The sequence below is a fragment of the Trifolium pratense genome, linkage group LG5 (assembly GCF_020283565.1).
Source record: "Trifolium pratense cultivar HEN17-A07 linkage group LG5, ARS_RC_1.1, whole genome shotgun sequence".
NCBI lineage: Eukaryota > Viridiplantae > Streptophyta > Magnoliopsida > Fabales > Fabaceae > Trifolium > Trifolium pratense.
The window spans coordinates 33,031,459-33,055,754 of NC_060063.1; the positions used below are offsets into that span (position 1 = coordinate 33,031,459).

The window sequence follows — 24,296 nt, forward strand, 5'->3', positions numbered from 1 at the left end:
CTCTTCCTCTACTAGAGCTAGCACCTCTTCCATTGTTAGACACCTTCAAAGCTTGTTCTTCCACGCCTTTATTCTGATGCTTCATCCTCTGCTCATGCACAACCAAACTGCTCTGAAGTTCATCTATGGAAAGTGTTGTAACATCATTGGATTCTTCAATAGAACACACCACGTAGTTGAATCTTTCTGGCATTGATCTTAATATCTTCTCCACCACAGTGACTTGTGTCATTGCTTGACCACAAGCTGTCATCTTGTTGGCTATTGTCAAGGTTCTTGAGAAATACGCATCCACAATTTCTTCTTCTTTCATTTCAAGAACCTCAAATTCACGACGTAAGGCTTGCAATTGTGCTCTCTTAACCTTTGTGGATCCTTCATACTTCCTCTTCATGGCATCCCATATATCTTTTGATGTAGTGCGAGTCAAGATAGTCTCAAGAATGGTACGATCGATAGCTTGGAAAAGATAGTTTTTCACCTTCAAATCTTGAAGATTGCTTTCACTTGCAAGTCTTTGTTGTTCTTCTGTTGCTTCAGCTGGTGCAGTGATGACACCGGTTTCAATCAACGACCAAAGCTCTTTTGATCGAATCAAGTTTTCCATAAGCATGGACCAGTGATCGTAAAAGCCATCAAACTTTGGTACATGAGTGTAGTTAGGATTTTCTGCCATGATTTTGTGAAATGAAAGAAGTAGAAAGTATGAAAGATTGATCGGAGAAGAAGAAGATGCGGTGGTTAAGACGGTGGTGAAGGTTGTTGCAACTGAAAACGGTTATAACAGAAACGGTTATGCAAGTTTTCTGCAGAGAAACTTGCTTCTAGGCCACAGGCTCTAGATACCATTGTTAGTGTAAAAACGGAAACACTTTCATTGATTTGCTAAAGGCACACGAGCCTGCCATTATATAGGCGTAGGCTTGATACAAACACATGGGCTTTCACACAAAAAGGCCCAATGACACACACAACACAGGATTGCTAATAACACCCCTAACATTTAGAACAAGATATCTTCAATAAAACTAGTCTTCTATTTTTAAATTTCATCTGTCTATCGACGAAATGAGAATGTCGTTTTAAACTCACACTCTCTGTCACACACACACACACAAGTGGAGCATTCGGAGTTCGAACCCTGACATATGGCCTAACAATTTCAGTATTTTTTGTCGGTTGAGTTAGAACTTCTAAACCTTAAATTAATTTTTGGTTTGGGATACAAATTAAGTTTCTTACTTTTAATTTAACAATTTAAGTCTTAGAAATTATAATTAATGAAAGGATAGAAATGATATATATATATATATAATTAATCAATTGTTCTCATTTCTTATAATAACCAAGTGTTCTCACCAGACTTAAATTACTTTAAAAAAGTGAAATTCTAGCTACAAACTACTTGAACCAAAAAATAATTGGTTCAGTGGTGATTGATGCTGAATTTGGTAAGAATGACCACGGTTTGATCTCCCGCAACTGTGATTGGGAGGAGCTGAAACCACTTAATGCCAAAACTAATCTCCGGACCAGATTAAATTGGTGGTAAAAGAAAATAAAAATAAAAATAAAAATTGAAACTACATGTTAATTTTGTCAAAAAGCAAAAAAGAATCACTACATGTGGAATATACATGAAAAATGGTGCAATTGAAAAAAATGTGGACACTGCATATGCGGGTGATCTTTTCTTTGAGAATGAATTCTATCAAATACATGAGAGAAATAGTGGAATCATAGCATTGAATAAAATTGAGATATTAAATAAAAAATAAAAAATAATATTTAAAGGTGAGATAAAGAGAACACGAGAAACATGAGAGAAATTAAATTGATAGAATGGATTCTCCTTTTCTTTATAGGAGTGATCAGCACTAATCAACCGTTGGTACACTGCAGCAGATATGCATATAATGTCGCATCCGATTGCCGAGGATCCCAATCGATAATATCCAAATAATTAATACTATCAATCACAAACAATATCAGATCTGATTTTTCAAATTACCAAATCAAGATAATTAATTTTTTTGTGAAGAAATTACCAAAGTTTATATCATATATCATACCGGAACACTTATACAAAATGTGTATATATATGAATATTCATGCATAAACACTTTGTTCTGGTATAAATATTCATACAAACACTCATCAATTACCGACGAAGAAAAATTTGATAAGGAGAGGAATCCCTCTTAATTCCTCTACTCTTTGCGTGGGAGGTTGTGGAAATCTGGAAACGGAGGATCGTTTATTTTTCAATTGTCCCATGTTAGGTTCGATTTGGAGAGAGATAGTGAGGTGGTTAGAGTTCCAATTGGTTAGAGGTGACAAAACCATTTATAACTTTTAAAAAATTTAATCCCGACCAATCTCAACACTCGTGACAGGATTGAAGTGATTTGGTTCTCTACGATTTCGATTATCTGGATAACTAGAAACGACTTGATACTTAATCAAACTGGTTTTGATTGGGAAAAACGGTTAGAAGAAACTAAAATTCTATCTTGGAGAATTCTAAGAGCTCGCTCTAAAGGATTCTCCTGTGATTTAAGCTCGTGGCGCATAAACCAGATAGAAGGAAGAAAAAAAATGGAGGATGCACTTTCTTCATCACCTTCTCTTTGTCCAGTTGTTCATGTGGGTGACATGGATTTTTATTTATTTATGTATTTATCTATCTATTTATTATTTTCTTTAGCATTTTCAATGTATTATGGGTGAATGTACCACTAAGGCGGATAATTTTAATAAGTCTAAAAATTAATAAAAACTATTTATTCATCTGAGGGATGTACCTATACATATCTAATAACATGTGCATCGAAATTGTATATGCATGTTATTATGTGAAAAGGTTTTAAGAAGTTTAGGGTATTACTGTACAATTTGCTAAAATTATACTATAAACTGGAAAACAACCTTAATGTAGCTGTCTCTTAACTAACTTAACCATTTAAAAACTAACTTAACCATTTAATTTAACAAATTGGTAAACTATATATATTGCAATTTGCATGTGTTACATAAATTAATTAATTAAATAAATAAAATGAAACAGGACATGAATCTTGAAAACAGAGGAGGAAGAAATGAGTTTTTCCCTGAAGATTCATTTAAGAGTTGGGGTGATTATGGAAAAGCGTTTATGAAAACACCATTTCGGTTGAAAGATAGAATGTTTACACGTTCTAAAGATTACATGGAAATTGTTGAAATGAAAGCTAGAAGTAACCATCAAATGAAGAAGACACTAAGTTGGTGGGATCTTATTTGGTTTGGAATTGGAGCTGTTGTAGGTTCCGGAATTTTCGTTCTAACCGGACTTGAAGCTCGTGAGGAGGCAGGTCCAGCCGTTGTTTTGTCGTATGTTGTCTCCGGTACCGCGGCTTTGCTGTCGGTTTTCTGTTACACCGAATTTGCTGTCGAAATTCCTGTTGCAGGTTTGTTTTTTTCCTACCTTCCTCTCATATCACCCTTTGAACTATAACTTTATTTAGCAAAAAAAAAAAAAAAAGACATTTCTTAAGCTATGTAATTATAATTTTGACTTGGCATATTTTGTGCATGTTTGGAATCATAGTTGATTTGATGAAATCACCGTGACACTGTGATTTTGTTGATCTATAGTGTAGTTTTTACAAAATTATAGCGACTCACCATGATTCTGTCAAATTCATTGTGAACTCATTAACGAATTTAGTCACTTAAATTTGATTATGACATTAATATGGTTGTTTTTGATTATTAATCAGGTGGGTCATTTGCATACTTAAGAGTAGAACTAGGAGACTTTGTGGCCTTTATAGCCGCCGGAAACATACTCCTTGAATATGTTATAGGAGCAGCGGCCGTAGCTCGGTCATGGACCTCTTATTTCGCCACCCTATGCAACAAAAACCCGGACGATTTTCGCATAATAGTCCACAGCATGAACCCTAATTATGGCCATCTTGACCCTATTGCTGTTGGAGCCCTCATAGCCATTGCCATCCTTGCAAGCTTCAGCACAAAGGCTTCTTCCATGTTCAACAAAATTGCCACAATTCTCCACTTATTTGTCATTGTCTTCATCATCGTCGTTGGCCTAATCAATGCCAACCCGGAAAACTACTCATCATTTACGCCTTTTGGTACTCGAGGCATTTTCAAAGCTTCGGCTGTTCTTTTCTTTGCTTACATAGGTTTTGATGCTGTTTCAACTATGGCTGAGGAAACTAAAAACCCTGGAAGAGACATTCCTATTGGACTTGTTGGCTCAATGGTGATTATCACTTTAATATATTGTTTACTAGCATCAACACTTTGCCTTATGCAGAACTACAAAACCATCGATGTCAATGCGCCTTTTTCCGTTGCTTTTAGTTCAATTGGATGGGGATGGGCTAAATACATTGTTGCATTGGGAGCATTAAAAGGAATGACGACCGTTTTGTTGGTTAATGTTGTCGGTGCTTCGCGTTATTTAACACACATTTCTCGTACTCACATGATGCCTCCTTGGTTTGCTCTTGTTCACGAAAAAACCGGAACACCTTTGAATGCTACAATTGCAATGGTTATATCTACTGCTATGGTTGCATTTTTCACAGATCTTCGCATTCTATCGAACTTATTATCAATTTCAACGCTTTTTATTTTCATGCTTGTGGCAGTTGGGATTTTAGTCCGTCGTTATTATTCGACCGGTGTAACTACAAAAGAGAATCAAATTAAGCTAATTGTGTGTATTGTGTTGATTATTGGATCTTCATGTGGCATGTCTGGTTATAGAGCAATGAGTGATGGTTGGATTGGTTGGGCAGTTACTGCTCCATTGTGGCTATTAGGAACAGGAGGTATTTGGTTTCTTGTTCCAGAAGCAAAGAAACCTAAAGTTTGGGGGGTACCATTAGTTCCCTTGTTACCTTCATTTTCTATTGCTATTAATATATTTCTTCTTGGATCTATTGATAAAGATTCATATATAAGGTTTGGGATATGTGTTGGTGTAAGCCCTAGAGGCCAATTACTTATAATTGAATAATAAATGTATTGAATAATTTACTTATCAAATAAAAGGCTTTTCTTTATTAATTTTATATATGTTAAAATGATAAAGCCCCTAGAATAGTCAGTTCACTTATGGAACGTTAAGTACGACTTAATCGTGAGATTCCATTAAATATAAGAACACTATTCTTAAACATATCCATAGTCAAGTTTTATTGTGAAATGGGATAACGATAAAGCATAAAGACTATTATGTTGGTAGACTGATGATCATATCTCACTGATCATGGATAATGAGTTATCAAGTCTTCACATAGATATAAATGTTAAGGGTAACTTTATATCGGATTGACCCACCATGAGAATACTACATAGAGTGTTATGAAATGTCATAAGTTTTCTCATAGTGATAAAAGGTGTATTCCACCCTTCGACCTGAAACCACTATGTACCCTAGATGCAGGAGTGTAATACCTTGTTGTCATTCAAACGTTATCCGTAACTGGATAATTATAAAGATGGTTGATGGGTATCCCACGAATCATGCTGAGGGACATGAGTGACCTAGATGGAATTTGTCCCTCCTACATAACGGGAGATATGTCTATGGGCCCAATATTGAACTAGACAAGGATGACATACTATGCCTTGTGTTCAATATAGACATGAGGACAAAAGGGTAATTGTGCACAAGATATTTATCACGGAAAGGTTAGTCAGATCACGTGACATTCCTATGACTTGGGTAACAGTGATGTGTTGCTAGATACCGCTCACTGTTTATAATATTACGATTAATATTATTGCCAACGTCATAAGAACCTACAGGGTCACACACATAAGGACAGTTAAGAAGGGAAAAATAAGTAAGACTTATTGTGGGGGTGCAGTTAGTGAAAAACGGTTATTGGGCTTGAGAAGCCCAATTTCGTGTAAACTAAAGACCTCATAAGAAACTCTATAAATAGAGCCTTATGAAGTTCAGAAGTTACACTTTTGAAACCCTAACTGAGTTTAGAAAATTCTGAATTTCTCTAAACCCTAAACCGCACAAAATTCCCTCAGCCTTTATCCAAGAACAGCTAGCACTGTGAGATCGAAGGTTCCTGTTCGTGTGGACTAAGTGGAGGTGCTGCAAGTGCGGTGCTTGTGATCGATAAAGGCGGCCACAGATTTGTTCTTCAAAGGTAATAATCGAAACCCTGATCATGTCCATTCGCAAGGATCCACCGAAAGAAAATCTTAAATTTCCGCTGCGTTTTACTCTGTTTTAAAATGCGATTTTCTTTCAGTGGTATCAGAGCCACTTGTGAAACCATGAATCGGTTTGTTGTTTATTACTATTTTATTAATATGGTTTTGAATCGGTATTAATAATAATAACAAGGATTAATAAAATTTGATTGATCGGTTTTAAAATATATATGTGATATATATTTCTGATACGGCGCATCGGTGTATGTGATACATTGATCGTGTCATTCATTCGAATGTTTAAGTGATTGGCGTTTAATTTGGATGATTGTGAGCGTGAGCTTCGGAACCGTTTATGGTGAAGCATCATATATCCAATCGTTCATCTAGAACTAGCAGTCCTGAAACGTTTTGATGAATGGCGGTTGTATTAGGGTTTATAACAATACAAGTGTTGTGTTGTTATATATAAACAGAACATATTGTTCATTGAAAGTTTTAAGTGATTGTCGTGAGCATGGATGATTGTGAGCGTGAGCTTCGGAACCGATAACTGGTGAAGCATCATATATCCAATCGTTTATGGTGAACAAAATCCTGAAACGTTTTGATGAATGATTACTGTATTAATTTTGTAAAAGCAGAGTACGGCTAGGGTTTATATCTGAAGCATCAAGTGTTGGTGCGATTAGGATTCAATGATGAAGTGTTCATCGAAATTTAGCTTAACCCCCGGCTAACTCTGCGTAAGGTGATCAATCATGGTGTTTTATTAATTGGACTAATGTAATAATAATAAAATTGTGTGTTTATTATTATTAAAGTTGCATGATGAATGGTTATGGCCTTAGTTCTTCTTTTCGTTTTATTTGGGATTTAAATACGGCCTGCGTGTCGTGCCTTTCTTATATTTTCTTGATGTAATTTCTTTTCTCATCTCACTCCCTCGTATGAACACGAGTTTCTTGTAGTGATGTAATATAAGATTAGCAAATAGGACAGGAAGGACAGCAATGAAGATCTATCTTGGAGAAGTATAGGTTTTTGTTAGATATAGCATAGGTTCTCTCATTGGCTTGAGGGAACAATCACGCTAGGGGCCATAACCATATCATTTTATTATATTATGTATGTTGATGCATGTTATGAATGGAGTGACGTCATTGTATGTAAGCCGTGGTAAGGTGAGATCAAATTAATTATAAAAGCCCTCAAAGGAATTAATATTAAGTTTTATTGCTTTCCAACGAATAGCGCCCTTCAAGATCAATATCGATCAATGTAGGTTTTGCCAACGCGAAGTGCATTGTCAATATTGATAAGTTGCGGTGAGGTAATTTATTTATCCGATCGCTATTTAATGGGTCTAACTTAACTAAAGAAAATATAATAAGATTATATAACTTTAGAAGCAAATATTGGGTTATTCCATGTGATGGATTAGAATAAGTGTTATTCACCCAATAGAAAGGATATGAGAGTTGTATGAGATACAATTGGAAAGGAGTTTCCTACCTAAATAACTAAGTTTTGTGTAATCAGCCCAACGCTGACTTAAAACGAAGTGAAATATGGATCTCATTCTCACTAGAAAATCTTCCAACGGGATTTTCCGAATCAAATGTCGAGGGTCATTTGTTTTGAGTAAAATAGTGAGAGAGCATGTTTAATTAAAGGCCTAATTAAATGTGTATTAAAAATTGTTCAATACTTATATTTTCACTTTTATAATTGTAGATCACCATGTCAAACACCAATACTTCGAACAACATTTTGCGAAGCATTCTTGACAAAGAGAAATTGTCTGGGACAAATTTTCTTGATTGGCATCGTAACTTGAGGATAGTCCTCATGCACGAGAAAAAGCTGTATGCTATTGAGGAACCCCAACCTAACCCTGAGGATGAACCTGCCGCCAATGCTCCAAAGGCACAAAGGGATGCTTATCAGAAGCGTCTTGATGATGCCATGGATGCAAAGTGCCTCATGCTGGCTACCATGACCTCTGAGCTTCAGAAGCAACATGAGGACATGAATGCGTTCGATATGATCGAACACTTGAAAACGCTCTATCAAGAGCAAGCCAGGATTGAGAGGTTTGAGGTTTCCAAAGCCCTGTTTTCAGCCAAGCTATCTGAGGGATCTCTAGTAAGTCCACATGTGCTCAAGATGATTGGGTACGTGGGGAACTTAGAAAAATTGGGATTTCCACTTGGAAATGAGCTTGCAACTGATCTGATCTTGCAATCGTTGCCGGAGAGTTTTAATCAGTTTGTTCTGAACTTCACTATGTCGGACATGGAGAAGACTCTGCCACAACTGCTAGGCATGTTGAGGCAAGCTGAGCAGAATATGAAAACAAAAGGGAAGTCCAACCATGTTCTTATGATTGGCAATGGAAACAAAGGGAAGGGCAACAAAGGGAAGGGAGTCAAAGGGAAGGGCAAGGAAGTTGCCAAACCCAAACCTACCCCTAAAGCCTTGAAGCCCACTGGGGGAGTTGCAAAGGAGGGTAGGTGCTTCCACTGTAACAAGACTGGACATTGGAAGAGGAACTGCCCAAAATACCTGGAAGATAAAAAGAATGGAGTAGAGAGCTCTAATTCAGCAGGTATCTTTGTTATTGAAATTAATTTATCTACTTCTTCTACATGGGTATTAGATACCAGATGTGGTTCTCACATTTGTACTAATGTGCAGGGGCTGCAAAGGAGTAGAGGATTGGCTAAAGGTGAAGTCGACCTACGAGTGGGAAATGGAGCAAGAGTTGCCGCATTAGCTGTAGGAGTTTATAATTTGACTTTACCTTCTGGTTTAATAATACAGTTAGAGAACTGTTTTTATGTACCTGCCATTAGCAGGAATATTATTTCTGTTTCTTGTTTGGATAAACTTGGCTTTTCATTTACAATAAAGAACAATTGTTGCTCCATTTATTTAAATGATATTTTTTATGCCACAACACAAATGAGTAATGGATTATATATTCTTGATCTTGAAATGCCAATATATAACATTGATACAAAAAGGATTAAACCTAATGAGTTAAATCCTACATACCTTTGGCACTGTCGTTTAGGCCATATAAATGAGAAACGCATTTCCAAGCTCCATAAAGATGGGCTCTTGGATTCATTTGATTATGAATCTTTTGAAACATGCAGATCTTGCTTATTGGGAAAAATGACAAAGACCCCATTCACTGGTAAAGGTGAAAGGGCAAGTGATCTTTTGGCTCTCATACATACTGATGTATGTGGACCATTGAACACACATGCTAGAGGAGGTTTTCAATACTTCATCACATTTACTGATGACTACAGTAGATATGGATATGTGTATCTAATGAAGCATAAATCCGAATCCTTTGAAAAGTTCAAAGAATTTAAAAATGAAGTACAAAACCAACTAGGAAAGAAAATCAAAATCCTTCGATCAGATCGAGGATGTGAGTATTTAAGCCTAGAGTTTGATGACCATCTAAAAGAGTGTGGGATCTTATCCCAACTCACTCCTCCTGGAACACCACAATGGAATGGTGTGTCTGAGAGAAGAAACCGAACCTTGTTGGACATGGTGCGGTCTATGATGAGTCACGCTGATCTTCCAAACTCCTTTTGGGGACACGCCCTATTAACAGCAGCTTATACACTTAACCGTGTTCCTTCTAAAACGGTTGAAAAGACACCATATGAGATATGGAGTGGCAAGAAACCACATATGTCTTACTTAAAGATTTGGGGTTGCGAAGTTTATGTAAAACGTCAAATTTCTACTAAACTTGAACCTAAATCTGACAAATGCTTCTTTGTGGGATATCCAAAAGAAACAAAAGGATATCACTTCTACAATCCTTCTGAGGGCAAAGTGTTTGTCGCTCGAACAGGAGTATTCCTAGAAAAGGACTTTGTTTCCAAAGGAATCAGTGGGAGGAAAGTAGATCTTGAAGAAATTCACGATCCACAGAGTAGTGACACACCAATGGAGGAACAAGAGCAGGATGCACAAGATGTTGTGACAGAAAATCCTGCTCATGTAACACAAGAACCACGTAGGTCCAACAGGATACGTCAAGAACCTGAAAGATATGGATATTTCATATCGGAACAAGGTGATGTATTACTCATGGATCAAGATGAGCCTGTGACTTACCAAGAGGCCATCACTGGCCCTGAATCTGAGAAGTGGCTTGAAGCCATGAAATCTGAAATGGATTCCATGTACACAAATCAAGTTTGGAACTTGGTGGAAGCTCCTGATGGGATTAAACCCATAGGATGCAAGTGGGTCTTCAAGAAGAAGACTGACATGGATGGAAAGGTACAGACCTACAAAGCACGATTGGTTGCTAAAGGTTTCAAACAAATTCATGGGGTAGACTATGATGAAACATTTTCACCAGTTGCGATGATCAAATCCATTCGGATCTTACTTGCCATCGCTGCATACTATGATTATGAAATCTGGCAGATGGATGTAAAAACTGCCTTCCTTAATGGGAGTCTCCTTGAGGATGTGTATATGACACAACCTGAAGGCTTTTGCATTCCAGGAGAAGCCAAAAAGATATGCAAATTACAGCGATCAATCTACGGATTGAAGCAAGCTTCCAGAAGTTGGAATCTTCGTTTTGATGAAACTGTAAAACAGTACGGATTTATTCAAAATGAAGATGAGCCTTGTGTTTACAAGAAGGTTAGTGGGAGCATAGTCGCATTCCTAGTATTATATGTAGATGACATATTACTAATAGGAAACGACATCCCTACCTTGCAACAAATTAAAACTTGGTTAGGGAATTGCTTTTCTATGAAAGATCTGGGTGAAGCAGCCTATATATTAGGAATAAGAATCTATAGAGATAGATCACAAAAACTGCTTGGCCTGAGCCAGAGTACATACATAGATAAAGTGTTAAGACGCTTTAATATGCATGATTCCAAGAAAGGATTCATTCCTATGCAACATGGCCTATGTCTTTCAAAGACACAGTCTCCTTCATCTAAAGAAGAAAGAGACCGCATGAGTAAGATCCCTTATGCATCGGCTATAGGATCTATCATGTATGCCATGATATGTACTCGACCAGATGTTTCATATGCCTTAAGCGCAACAAGCCGTTATCAGTCTGATCCTGGTGAGGCTCATTGGGTGGCTGTCAAGAACATCCTTAAATACTTAAGGAGGACTAAAGACTCATTCCTAATATATGGAGGCCAAGAAGAGCTAAATGTAATTGGTTACACTGATGCTAGCTTCCAAACAGATAGGGATGACTTTAGGTCGCAATCAGGCTATGTGTTTTGCATAAATGGTGGCGCTGTGAGCTGGAAGAGTTCAAAGCAAGATACAGTTGCTGATTCTACAACCGAAGCTGAGTACATCGCTGCATCAAATGCAGCAAAGGAAGCTGTTTGGATAAAGAAGTTCATTACTGAACTTGGCATATTCCCTAGTATTGTGGATCCCATTGAATTATTTTGTGACAACAATGGTGCAATCGCACAAGCTAAGGAACCTAGATCTCACCAAAAGTCCAAACACATACTCAGGCGCTATCATCTTATTCGAGAAATAATTGATAGAGGAGATGTGAAAATATGCAGAGTACCAACACTTGACAATGCTGCTGATCCACTTACAAAGCCTCTTGCTCAGCCGAAGCATGAGGGCCACACTAGGGGCATAGGTATTAGGAGTATGCCTGATTGGCTCTAGTGCTAGTGGGAGATTGTTGGTGTAAGCCCTAGAGGCCAATTACTTATAATTGAATAATAAATGTATTGAATAATTTACTTATCAAATAAAAGGCTTTTCTTTATTAATTTTATATATGTTAAAATGATAAAGCCCCTAGAATAGTCAGTTCACTTATGGAACGTTAAGTACGACTTAATCGTGAGATTCCATTAAATATAAGAACACTATTCTTAAACATATCCATAGTCAAGTTTTATTGTGAAATGGGATAACGATAAAGCATAAAGACTATTATGTTGGTAGACTGATGATCATATCTCACTGATCATGGATAATGAGTTATCAAGTCTTCACATAGATATAAATGTTAAGGGTAACTTTATATCGGATTGACCCACCATGAGAATACTACATAGAGTGTTATGAAATGTCATAAGTTTTCTCATAGTGATAAAAGGTGTATTCCACCCTTCGACCTGAAACCACTATGTACCCTAGATGCAGGAGTGTAATACCTTGTTGTCATTCAAACTTTATCCGTAACTGGATAATTATAAAGATGGTTGATGGGTATCCCATGAATCATGCTGAGGGACATGAGTGACCTAGATGGAATTTGTCCCTCCTACATAACGGGAGATATGTCTATGGGCCCAATATTGAACTAGACAAGGATGACATACTATGCCTTGTGTTCAATATAGACATGAGGACAAAAGGGTAATTGTGCACAAGATATTTATCACGGAAAGGTTAGTCAGATCACGTGACATTCCTATGACTTGGGTAACAGTGATGTGTTGCTAGATACCGCTCACTGTTTATAATATTACGATTAATATTATTGCCAACGTCATAAGAACCTACAGGGTCACACACATAAGGACAGTTAAGAAGGGAAAAATAAGTAAGACTTATTGTGGGGGTGCAGTTAGTGAAAAACGGTTATTGGGCTTGAGAAGCCCAATTTCGTGTAAACTAAAGACCTCATAAGAAACTCTATAAATAGAGCCTTATGAAGTTCAGAAGTTACACTTTTGAAACCCTAACTGAGTTTAGAAAATTCTGAATTTCTCTAAACCCTAAACCGCACAAAATTCCCTCAGCCTTTATCCAAGAACAGCTAGCACTGTGAGATCGAAGGTTCTTGTTCGTGTGGACTAAGTGGAGGTGCTGCAAGTGCGGTGCTTGTGATCGATAAAGGCGGCCACAGATTTGTTCTTCAAAGGTAATAATCGAAACCCTGATCATGTCCATTCGCAAGGATCCACCGAAAGAAAATCTTAAATTTCCGCTGCGTTTTACTCTGTTTTAAAATGCGATTTTCTTTCAATATGGTCAGGGATTTTGTTGATTTATTAATACCCGTCGTGGTATCCTAATTTCTTATGTAATTATTATTTAAAATTATGGGGATTCCACGTCGGGTTTTCCAATTACCCGTAGTGGTATGTATGGGATTCCACGTCGGTTATAATGAATACCAGTAGTGGTATGTATGGTTTCAAATTTTTTTAATATAAATCATGGGGATTCCACTACGGGTATTTACACATATCCGTAGTGGTATGTATGGTTTTCCAGTTTTTCTTTAAAAAATTGGGGATTCCACTACGGGTATTTACGCATATCCGTAGTGGTATGTATGGTTTTCACGACTGTTAAACTGAATATCAGTAGTGGTATGTTTGATTTTTATTTATTTTTTTGCTTCTTGTACCATTTTTAGGCATCACAAACAGACCATATATATTGGTACCTCTTTTTATGCTTCTTGTAATAACTAGACTTTGGCACTCAAAGTAACCAAATTGAGAAGATCTATTAACACTAAAAACATTATACACTAACATGATTCAAGACAATGTGAGTCTACACAGAAAGGAATACTTTATTCATATGGCTAAAATTGCAATAGTCTTATACAAAAATTTATCATCGGAAGGGCTATCATTAGCACTGTATATTGCCCCCCGGAACAAAAGAAAAAACAAAGAAATGAAAGAACACCAACATATATCTACATTTTACACATACTCTACAAGCAGTAGAGTTTCATCATCCTCCTCCTGGTCAGCACTCTGGCCAGCACTCCTAGCCTTTCCCATCGGTCATTATATAGGGCTTCGAGAACTATGTCATATAACATAAAAATTTCAAAACCACATTGGTCATTATATTCATTAAAGTTGAATAAGATGCAGTATTAGCAAATGCATAATGTTTGTTGGCACATAAATTTCTAAGAATCTCAATGAATATAATCCCACCTGATAATCCACACCAGCTGTTGTAAGAAGACGAAAAAATCCTAAGAAGATAAGTGGACTAGATGAAATTATTTGTGGCAAACGTAATGTCAAATATCAGCAGAACAATCAAATTATTGACTATACCTCTTGTTAGCAACATAACAGAACAAAATTGAAATATGCAATGATAATAACAAATTCAAATAACAAAGTTTTATTGCAGTAAATTCTTTAATAGATTAGAGTATGTCAGAGTTGTTGCTTTATACATAACTTGAAGTTATTATATGCTGTTACACCTGCAATGGCTGAATGAATATTTACAATAACAATCAGTCATCGTGACAGAAGATGCTCATATCAGTCTTACAAGTTACAACTAATAAAATTTATACCATTTAATTTGAGTACAATATTCATACTACTCTAGGGAAGCGAGGCTTCAATATATTGTGCCTCAAAATCACCGTGGGCATTCTCCATCATATTCAGAACCGAAAGGCCATTAAGGACACATATAACAAAATTATCTTTTCTGCTCTTACCGGAAAATAATCCTTTCTTACCACCTTTACACTTCAAACTCTTACTTATCTCGACTCCTGATAGAGAATTTGTAAAACATGACGCAAATATTAACATATGAGAATATTGGTAATGCAAGTACTTAAATTATATTCAAACCTGACAACAAGCTCTCCATGACGAACACCTTTTGTCATTCAATTTTTCAGCATTTTATTATTCTCATGTGAATTATCAGACAGATAGAATTTGACTCTCTTGGAATGATAAAGCTCTCCATGCTAGCTTTACCAACGGCTACTCCCATGAAGAGCATGGTCTCATTAACCTTTCCTTCGAGAGATTCCTGGTGAGAAACAAGAGTTGGGAACTTTCCTGTAATGTAATGCAAAATATCAAAATCACCAACTTATGCTATAACTGAATTATGAAATCTCAAGGACACAATTAACCATTTAAAATATACTAAAAAAAATTAACAAGGAAAGAATGGTGTGGAATTCATTTAAAATATATTTTTAGGAAGCTAGCACTCAAAATCAGAAGATAAACAACATAAATGATAAGATATTAATAAAAGACTATAATGCATCAAATGAAATATTCAAAACAAATGTACCAAATGCTCTAAAATTTAAAAAGATAAAATGAAAAACCTATCTAAATCCTAGACCGAGGGAAAAAAACATGCCTGCCTTATTGAGTCCAGGACCCAAAAGCCGAGGAATCTGCTTAATGACAGCCTCAGATGCTAAGAAAGCCTGATATTTTTTGGCGAGTTTCTTCACCAACTTCTTGTTTTTGTTGAGCTTCTTCAAGGCTTCTACATCCATGGATTCCAATCCAATCTTCTCAGCCTGCAAATTATAGGAATAGTGTTAACAAAAATGACACCAAAATCAATTCAAATAGTACAAAAATAAAAATTAAGAGCAAATACTCGCAACCAACCAACCAAAATCAATTCAAATAGTATGAAAGAGCAAATACTAGCCAACCAACCAAAATCAATTCAAATAGTGCAAAAATAAAAAGGAAGACAGAAAAATGAGGTAATAATGCACACATTTGAAACTACAGTTCAATTCAGCACACACCATTTCACTATAACATCAAATTGTTACCTCCTCAACATGCTGGGCATGTGAATTATCAAACAGATAATTATCAGAGGATTTGACTCTCATGTGAATTATCAGACAGATAGAACTTGACTCTCTTGGTAATTTCAGCATTTTCTTTCGCCTCTTTCAAATTCTTGCAATCAATCTTCAATTCATCATAACTTTGCAGGATTTCTTGGTAGATACTAAGTCTCTTCCTTTCACTGACAACAAAATCAGCAGAAGAAGAAGTTTCTGTTCTTTCTTCACAAATTTCTCCAAAATCTAATTCATTTTCCTCATTCACTATATTGTTTTTATTCTGCAAGCTCAAGGTATCCATGAAACATTAGAAACAACATAACCATCATTAAGTCACTGTCAGAATGATATTCTCAACCAAATAAATGATACAACAGGATCAAGAAATAAAGGATTCAACCACAACCATAAAACCTTAACTACGCCTGCAAAATCAAATTTCAAACTTTCTAATGTTCTGAAGACCATTCTTGAGATTTTTGAGTTCTAATAAATTGTATGCAGGAGAATGTAACAGGAATAAGTATTTTTAACCATGAATCTCCTAACACATTTCCAATTGGCTTTCTAATTCTCCTATGGACAAAATGCTTATAACAAAAACTTCAATTTCAGCAGCAAAATGCATAAACCCTAAAAAGAAAAACGAAAACGAAATTAAGGTGAATGAATGAATGACCTGCAAGTGCCTTCCACATCTTTCATTAGCACAACCAAAGGGCCAATGCAAATGTACAAAGACCTGCTTGTGACTCAACGTAGAGCATAATACAATCGATGAATATCTAGACAATGACATGATTGGAAACTAGAATAGCCCCAAAGATTAGCAGGTGACCAAATTCAGTTAATGCTTAAACATGATAAGGCAGATGCAAAGCCTAAAATTTAAACTGTCAGTGTCAAATGCATCATCAAATTCACCAAGAACTCATAAAAATCATAAGAAGATACTAATTGTAAAAGGGTATACCATTAAGAATTTTAGCAAAAGTAAAACATATCTAAAGTTAGTCATTGCTGATCAACCTCAAGAGTTTTGCTCTTAATTGCCCTAACCAAAGCATATATGCACTAGACAAATCAATCCATTCTCCAATAATATCTTAAGCTAAAATAGTCCAAAGAAATTGTATTAAAAATTGAATATGTCTAAATGAGCGACGGTTCTAGAAGGGATTACACATTGTATTAGAAATTGTATTTATCATATTGCTATGAATTATCCAATGAATATTAGAAATAATTAACATCAAAGACCTCCTAGTGAAAATATTAGTCAAAACTTGTGGCCTTAATTTGTTAAGTCCAAAATTTGATAACATTTTAAATGTTTGAGTGTGAACTATGATTATACTATTAACCAATTAACCACAAATTAAGCATTCTAATAGGAAAGATATCACTATAATAGAACTAAAATAGGGTTTCAAAAACCTATTTGAACAACATTGAAATTTCAAAAACCTAATTACCAGATTTCAAAATCATATTAAACTAAGTGAACCTAATTACCAAATTTAATCAAATGAACCTGAATTATGAAGATTGAAGCTGAAGGTGGAACGAATTTGAGGAGAAGGGTGAACGAAGGTGAAATCAGAGAATGAATCTGAAGCTTGAAGGTTGATGAGGAAGAATGAATCTGCAGCTTGAAGGTGAAATCAGAGCTGTGGTGAAAATGTGAATCGTGAATCTGAAGCTTGAAGGAAACGTGAATCTAAACATGATGCGGTGAAAAAGAACCTGGATCGGAAAAACCGAATTGTGAACGAACCTGAATCTGAAACACCGAATTGTGAACGAACCTGAATCGGAAACACCGAGAGAGAGAGGAAGAGAGGTGGCGACGATTTGGGATTTCGAAGTCACACGATTTGGGATTTGTGGGACGAAGACGAAGAAGACAAAGTCACCGCGTTTTGCGAAGTCACTGCGTTTGGATGAAAACGAACGCATGCGTATATGAATGAATTGAATGAAAACACAGCATATAATTCTAAGTTAAGAGATTTAACTATCGTGGAAAACCACATCAGTAGTGAAATCCAATTAAAACAAATTTCAACGTAATTACAACATTGTCACCGTGTCTACTTTTCACTACCGATTTAAGAAAACCAGTAGTGAAATCCCTTGTCTGTGAACTTTTCACTACTGGTATTCAAATATCAGTAGTGGAATCCTTTGGTCAAATGTGTTTCACTACTGGTATTCACATACCAGTAGTGGAATCCCTTATCCAAAAGTCATTTTTCTACTAGTGTGGGGATGACAAGTGGTTGAAAACAGTAATTTTCTGCCAATCTTACCCCACAATGTTCGCCAAAAATGACTTAGGAATTTTGAGTCCCTAACCGAAACAATGCTCCTTGGTAGCCCATGAATGCGTACCACTTCTTTAAAGAAAAGATCAGCAACATGACATGCATCGTCCACTTTCTTACATGGTATGATCTGTGCCATCTTTGAAAACCTGTCAACAACCACAAAAATAGAATCTTTCCCATTCTTTGTTCTAGGAAGCCCCAAAACAAAGTCAATTGAAATATCAATCCAAGGAAATTCAGGAATAGGTAAGGGAGTGTAAACACCATGAGGCATAACTTTTGATTTAGCCCTTTTACAAACAATGCATCGGTCACAAAATTTTTGCACATCAGTTTTCATATGGGGCCAAAAAAAATGTTCTTGTAATAATTCTAGAGTTTTAGAAACTCCAAAATGCCTCATTAAAGCTCCCTCATGCGCCTCCTTCACAAGTAATTCTCTTATGAAACTTTTGGGCACACAAAGTCTTTTTTCTTTAAACAAATAGCCATTGTGCCTAAAATATCCATTGAGGGCAGCATGCTCACAAGCTAAATATTTTGAAGAAAAATCAAGATCATGTTCATACAATTCTTTCATATGCTCAAGACCAAAAATTTTGGTTTCAAGAGTGAAAAGTAACACATACCTTCTTGAAAGTGCATCCGCAACCACATTAGCCTTACCTTTTTTGTGCTTAATCACATATGGAAATTGTTCGAGAAATTCAACCCATTTGGCATGTCTCTTGTTCAACTTACCTTGCCCTTTTAAATGTTTCAAAGATTCATGGTCACTATGAATGACAAATTCTTTGGGCAGTAGGTAATGTTGCCAAGTTTGCAATGCCCTCACTAAGGCATACAATTCCTTATCATAAGTTGAGTAATTCAGGGCAGCCCCTTTTAATTTCTCACAGAAATAAGCAATTGGATGACCTTCTTGCATCAAAACAGCACCAATTCCAACATTGGAAGCATCACACTCAATTTCAAAAGATTTAGAAAAATTAGGTAATGCAAGAATAGGTGCTTGGATGTGTTTTTCTTTAAGGGCAGCAAAGGCTTGCTCTTGTTTCTCACCCCATTTAAAACCAACTTCTTTTTTTACAATTTCATTAAGAGGTGCAGCCAAGGTACTAAAATCCTTTACAAACCTCCTATAGAAACTAGCTAAGCCATGAAAACTTCTTACCTCACTTACATTTTTGGGTGTTGGCCATTCTTGAATTGCTTTCACCTTGCTTTCAACAACATGGACTCCCTTAGAGCTTACAATGAAACCTAAAAAAATCACATGATCGGTGCAAAAGACACATTTTTCTAAATTTGCATATAGATTTTCTTGTCTTAGTACTTGTAAAACAGCCCTTAAGTGAATGCAATGGTCCTCTAAATTTTTGCTATATATTAGGATATCATCAAAATACACAACAACAAATTTACCCAAAAATTCTCTCAAAACATGGTTCATTAGTCTCATGAAAGTGCTAGGTGCATTAGTTAGTCCAAATGGCATAACCAACCACTCATACAAACCATATTTTGTTTTGAAAGCCGTTTTCCACTCGTCCCCCTCCCTTATCAGAATTTGATGGTACACACTTTTCAAATCAATTTTAGAGAATATGCATGCACCAAACAATTCAACAAGTAAGTCATCTAGCCTAGGAATAGGATGCCTATACTTAATGGTAATGTTATTAACAGCCCTACAATCAGTGCACATTCTCCAACTACCATATTTTTTTGGTACTAAAATTACCGGGACAGCACATGGACTTAAACTTTCTCTTACCCATCCTTTACTTACCAACTCAGTCACTTGCCTTTGTATTTCTTGGGTTTGTTGTGGATTGCTTCGGTAAGCCGGCCTATTAGGCAAGGATGCTCCCGAATTGAGATCAATATGATGCTCAATTCCTCTTATAGGTGGTAAACCACTTGGTACCTCCTTTGGAAACATGTCTTTAAATTCCTGCAAAAGAGTTTCAACACAACTTGGCAAATTTTGGGTGTTAGGAGTGTTGGCTAGTAATGCCACCTCTTTGCAAAATAGCAAATATAGGGGCTGTTGTGAAACAATTGCATCTTTAACCTCTCCTATTTTTGCAATCAAACTCTCTTTTTTTTTCATCATTCTTTTTTTTGACACTCTGTTTCTTTTCTTTTTCTTTTTCTTTTTCTTTTTCTTTTTCATTCTTTTCTTTTTCTGTTTCTTTTTCGTTCTTTTCTTTTTCAGTTTTTTCTCTCATTTTCTTTTGATCTTCTCTCACCTCACTAGGACTCAATGGTACAAGAACAACCTTTTGGCCACGATGCACAAAAGAATATTTGTTGGAATACCCTTCATGATTAACCTTCCTATCAAAATGTCAAGGCCTTCCTAACAACAAATGACTAGCCTCCATAGGAACTACATCACACAACACAACATCTTCATACTTCCCAATTTCAAAACAAACCTCAATTTGCCTATTAACAACCATTTCAACACTGTCATTAAGCCATTGAAGTTTATATGGCTTAGGGTGAGGTTTTGTTTCTAAATTAAGTTTTGTCCCTAACCGGATACTAGCAACATTAGTACAACTACCACCATCAATAATTAAAGAGCATACCTTTCCTTCAACTAGGCATCTTGTATGGAAAAGATTTTCTCTTTGAGTTGTGTCTCCTTCTTTGACTAAGTTCCCCAACATCCTCCTCACCATGAGTAGCTCTCCACTAGGTATTTCTTCTTCTTCATCATACTCTTCATCATCCTCACCTTCCTCCTCTCCTAGAACTTCTTCATTTTCCTCCATAAGCATAGTTCTCTTTGTTGGACATTCAGATGCAATATGCCCTTTGCCTTGACACTTGAAACACGTAAGCTTCTTGTTAGTTGAAACACTTTGAGAAGATGTAATAGCTTTACCTTTGTTTTCAACCATGGGTTCTTTAGATGAAGACGATGAAGCACCATCCTTCTTTATCTTGTCTTTCCAATTTTGAGAATTGAAATTGGTGGAACTTCTCCTTGCTTGACTCTTTCATTTGAGTTGTTGTTCCACTTTGACAGCTTGGTGCACTAAGTCCTCTATCTCCACATAATGTTGCAACTCCCTTATGTCACTTCTGTCACGATTTAGGCCATGAAGAAATCTGGCCATGGTTGCTTCATTATCTTCTATCAAATTGGCTCTTATCTTTGCAACCTCCATCTCCTTGTAGTATTCATCAACACTTTTAGTGCCTTGAGTGAGTCTTTGTAATTTGTTGTGCAGATCCCTATGATAATAGGATGGCACAAATCTCCTCCTCATGATCTCCTCCTCATGATCCTTTTCATCTCTTCCCAAGTTTGAATGGCAGGTTCATCATATCTTCTTCTTTCTTTGACAAGTTGATCCCACCATACCAAGGCATAATCTGTGAATTCAATGGCTACAACCTGCACTTTTTGAACAATAGTATAGGTGTGACAAGAAAAAAATTTGTTCAATTTTCGTTTCCCACTCTAAGTAAGCCTCCGGATCATTTTTTCCTTGAAAGGGTGGCACTTTAATTTTGATGCCACTCAATCTGTCCTCCCTAGGCCTCTCCACATGCCTTCTCCTTCTCCTTTCCTCCTCATCACCACTAGAAACTCGATTTTCTATTCGGTCAATCCTCTCATGTAACCCTTCTAACTCTGCTCTCATCATTTGTTGCATTCTTGCTGTAAGAGCCTCTAACAACAACCTATTTTCTTCACCTGACATGATTATGAAGTATTTGTGAAATTATTAACAAGTGTTTAAAATGGACCTCACCACTCTACTCACGTGTTTACACTCAATCACTCGTGTTTCACTCAAATTTGGCTTTTTTTTTATATAATAAAAACACTCTGCCTTTTACCACTCAATTGCTCTTTTCAGTTCTTTAAAGAAACCAAACTCAATCACACAAGAAAAACAATTTTCAAGTAGTAAACACACAAAAAGGCTTAAAATGAAAGGAAACAAGAACACAGACACAATATATCGAGAGAAACAAAAGAGAAATACGAAGTATGGACAAATAACTCACAAAAATAAAACAAACAAGAGTGTGGCATCAAAATAACGTTGAAAAATCACAAGCTTCATATAATCAGAAACTTCTCTTCTTTTTTTTTTTTGTATTTTTTTTTTGATTTTTTTTTTTCTAATTCAAATATCAAGAGATGAAATTGAAATTTGTGCTAAGAGATGGTCCTATACGAACCTTGCTCTGAATATCAAATAATGGCTAACTAAATACAAATTAACCATTTTCACAATATTTGATGAAGTTTAAGCTTGTATTTGGAAAGGGTAAAATGGAGTACGAAAATTACTTATAAAAATATAGTTATGACAGAATGAAACATAGTAATAACTGAAGAATGGGTGGAAAATGTCAGAAATGGGGCGCCATACTCTTTCTATTGATTAGAAAGGATGATAAGCCAAAATGAGGATCACCACAAGAAACATGGTTTCTTGATAAGATCAAAAGCTTGGTCCAATCTAGAACCAAAAAGAGACAATACTCTCAATTCACACAATGTGTAAAAATTCTGCAAAATTAGTCTGATTTATTCATTGATTTTCGTTCCCTTAAATAGGAGAATTACAAAATGAAATTCTGGTACACAGTAGACAAGTGTTGTCCACGATGTGCAGACACTTGTCGTAACACTTGTCTTAGCAGTAAGAACAATAAAACAGAGCATTAAAAACATATACTGAAAAGCATAAACGACACACATAATTGTTAACCCAGTTCAGCCTAACAGCCTAATCTGGGGGATACCAATCCAGGAGGAAATTCACTATCAGCAGTATTAATTCAGAGCTAAACTCCCCCGTTTACAACTCTTCACTTAATCCCTACCCAATGCAACTTCTACCTTGGAAATCCTAGATATGAGACCCCGTCTCACTCCCCTCAACCTTACAACCAGTAAGGATTTCAATAACAACAGAATGGAGACACTCTCCTTGACAAAGATGAAGACACACTTCAATAACATCACCACCTAGCCAACGACTAAGTTCACAATTTGGAGTTGCTTAAAAGCTTCCTCCAATTACAATACTCAACTCATTACCTACAGGTTTCTGAGTGAGGACACGGTGACCATCTCACAACTCGAGTGGTTCACATTACACCAACTCTCCTAGAGAGTGGCTTAAAGACACGAAACCCTTAAAAGACTACATCTTTGATATTCTATTTTTGCTTCAAGTTTCGGTGTATAAAACAGGGTTAGCAGCACCCTTTAAATAGCAGAGCCTCGTGGGCTTTTCACAATGCTTCAGCTCCAAGAAATCTTCTAGATGCAAAATATATATTTTTACCAAATCTTTCTTTGCATCAAATATTCCTCCCATAAATATATTTGTTGTAAATATATTTTAAAATTAAATCTTCTAATCTTCTTGAAGAACAAAGATTTATTTGAAATAAATCTTTTATATTTTCTACAGCAATCTTCACAAGATATATTTTTGAAACAAATATTATATTTTCTAAAAGTTATTTTATTCCTTTAGAAAATAGAACTAGGGTTCGGCTGCCGTCAGAAACAATAGATCATGTGCGCCTTGTTGTGTAAGAAACCACGAAATAATTCTTCAATCAAATCTTCGAAAGATTGAATAGAAAATAAAAACGCTAGCTGGCGCGAACAATCAGACATACACGTGTTGTTACATCTGTCTCAACACTTGGTGTACGCACATATGTCTCAACACTTGGCTAAAAGATGTTTTTGCAAAATGTAGCCAACATACAAATACCCAACAATCTCCCCCTTTGGCAAATTTTGGCTAAAACAATATTAGACCAGTATTAAGAGAGATACAGTATCACCTTTTGATCGGACGGCAACGTGACTGCAAGTATACAGTCGTGTCGTGTAGTTTTAAAAAGATATCGAACCCAAAGGACCAATAATCGACCTACCGTTATCTAATGTTACTTTGTAAATCTAAGGCTTAATGATTTAATTAAAGGGGAATTAAATTATAAAATATATTTTTTTTTATGATTTTTTATTTTTAAATTAATTTGGAATAAGTATTACTAGGATGTGCTTTTAGTTGCTTCAGAGGGTTCAATGCTTAATTCGTGCTAGGCAAACTGTTAAATCTTCGAAACTATATTGTTTTAAAAACACT

General features: G+C 36.0%; 2 protein-coding genes across 2 annotated transcripts; one reads left to right on the forward strand and one right to left on the reverse strand.

Moving 5' to 3' along the window:
• Positions 1 to 2,598: 2,598 nt before the first annotated feature.
• On the forward strand, positions 2,599 to 6,860 carry LOC123886471 (cationic amino acid transporter 1-like). The gene is made up of 4 exons (XM_045935788.1): positions 2,599 to 2,646; positions 3,068 to 3,449; positions 3,762 to 4,996; positions 6,837 to 6,860. The coding sequence occupies exons 1-4, from the start codon at positions 2,599 to 2,601 to the stop codon at positions 6,858 to 6,860; spliced, it is 1,689 nt and encodes a 562-aa protein (XP_045791744.1).
• Positions 6,861 to 13,716: 6,856 nt separating this feature from the next.
• On the reverse strand, positions 13,717 to 17,780 carry LOC123887176 (60S ribosomal protein L10a-2-like). The gene is made up of 5 exons (XM_045936459.1): positions 17,592 to 17,780; positions 17,349 to 17,484; positions 15,361 to 15,526; positions 14,829 to 15,044; positions 13,717 to 14,025 (listed from the first exon to the last, which is right to left on the reverse strand). The coding sequence occupies exons 1-4, from the start codon at positions 17,771 to 17,773 to the stop codon at positions 14,875 to 14,877; spliced, it is 654 nt and encodes a 217-aa protein (XP_045792415.1). The 5' UTR covers positions 17,774 to 17,780; the 3' UTR covers positions 13,717 to 14,025; positions 14,829 to 14,874.
• Between the last annotated feature and the right edge of the window lie 6,516 nt (positions 17,781 to 24,296).

Coding starts and splice junctions, on each gene's coding strand:
- LOC123886471 (XM_045935788.1), top strand. CDS start 2,599: ATGGAGGATGCACTTTCTTCATCACCTTCTCTTTGTCCAGTTGTTCAT. Junction 2,647..3,067: donor CTCTTTGTCCAGTTGTTCAT/GTGGGTGACATG, acceptor AAAATGAAACAG/GACATGAATCTTGAAAACAG. Junction 4,997..6,836: donor GGTTTGGGATATGTGTTGGT/GTAAGCCCTAGA, acceptor TTGTAAAAGCAG/AGTACGGCTAGGGTTTATAT.
- LOC123887176 (XM_045936459.1), bottom strand. CDS start 17,773: ATGCGTTCGTTTTCATCCAAACGCAGTGACTTCGCAAAACGCGGTGAC. Junction 17,485..17,591: donor ATTCGGTGTTTCAGATTCAG/GTTCGTTCACAA, acceptor TTTTCACCACAG/CTCTGATTTCACCTTCAAGC. Junction 15,527..17,348: donor CTTCAATCTTCATAATTCAG/GTTCATTTGATT, acceptor TATAATTTGCAG/GCTGAGAAGATTGGATTGGA.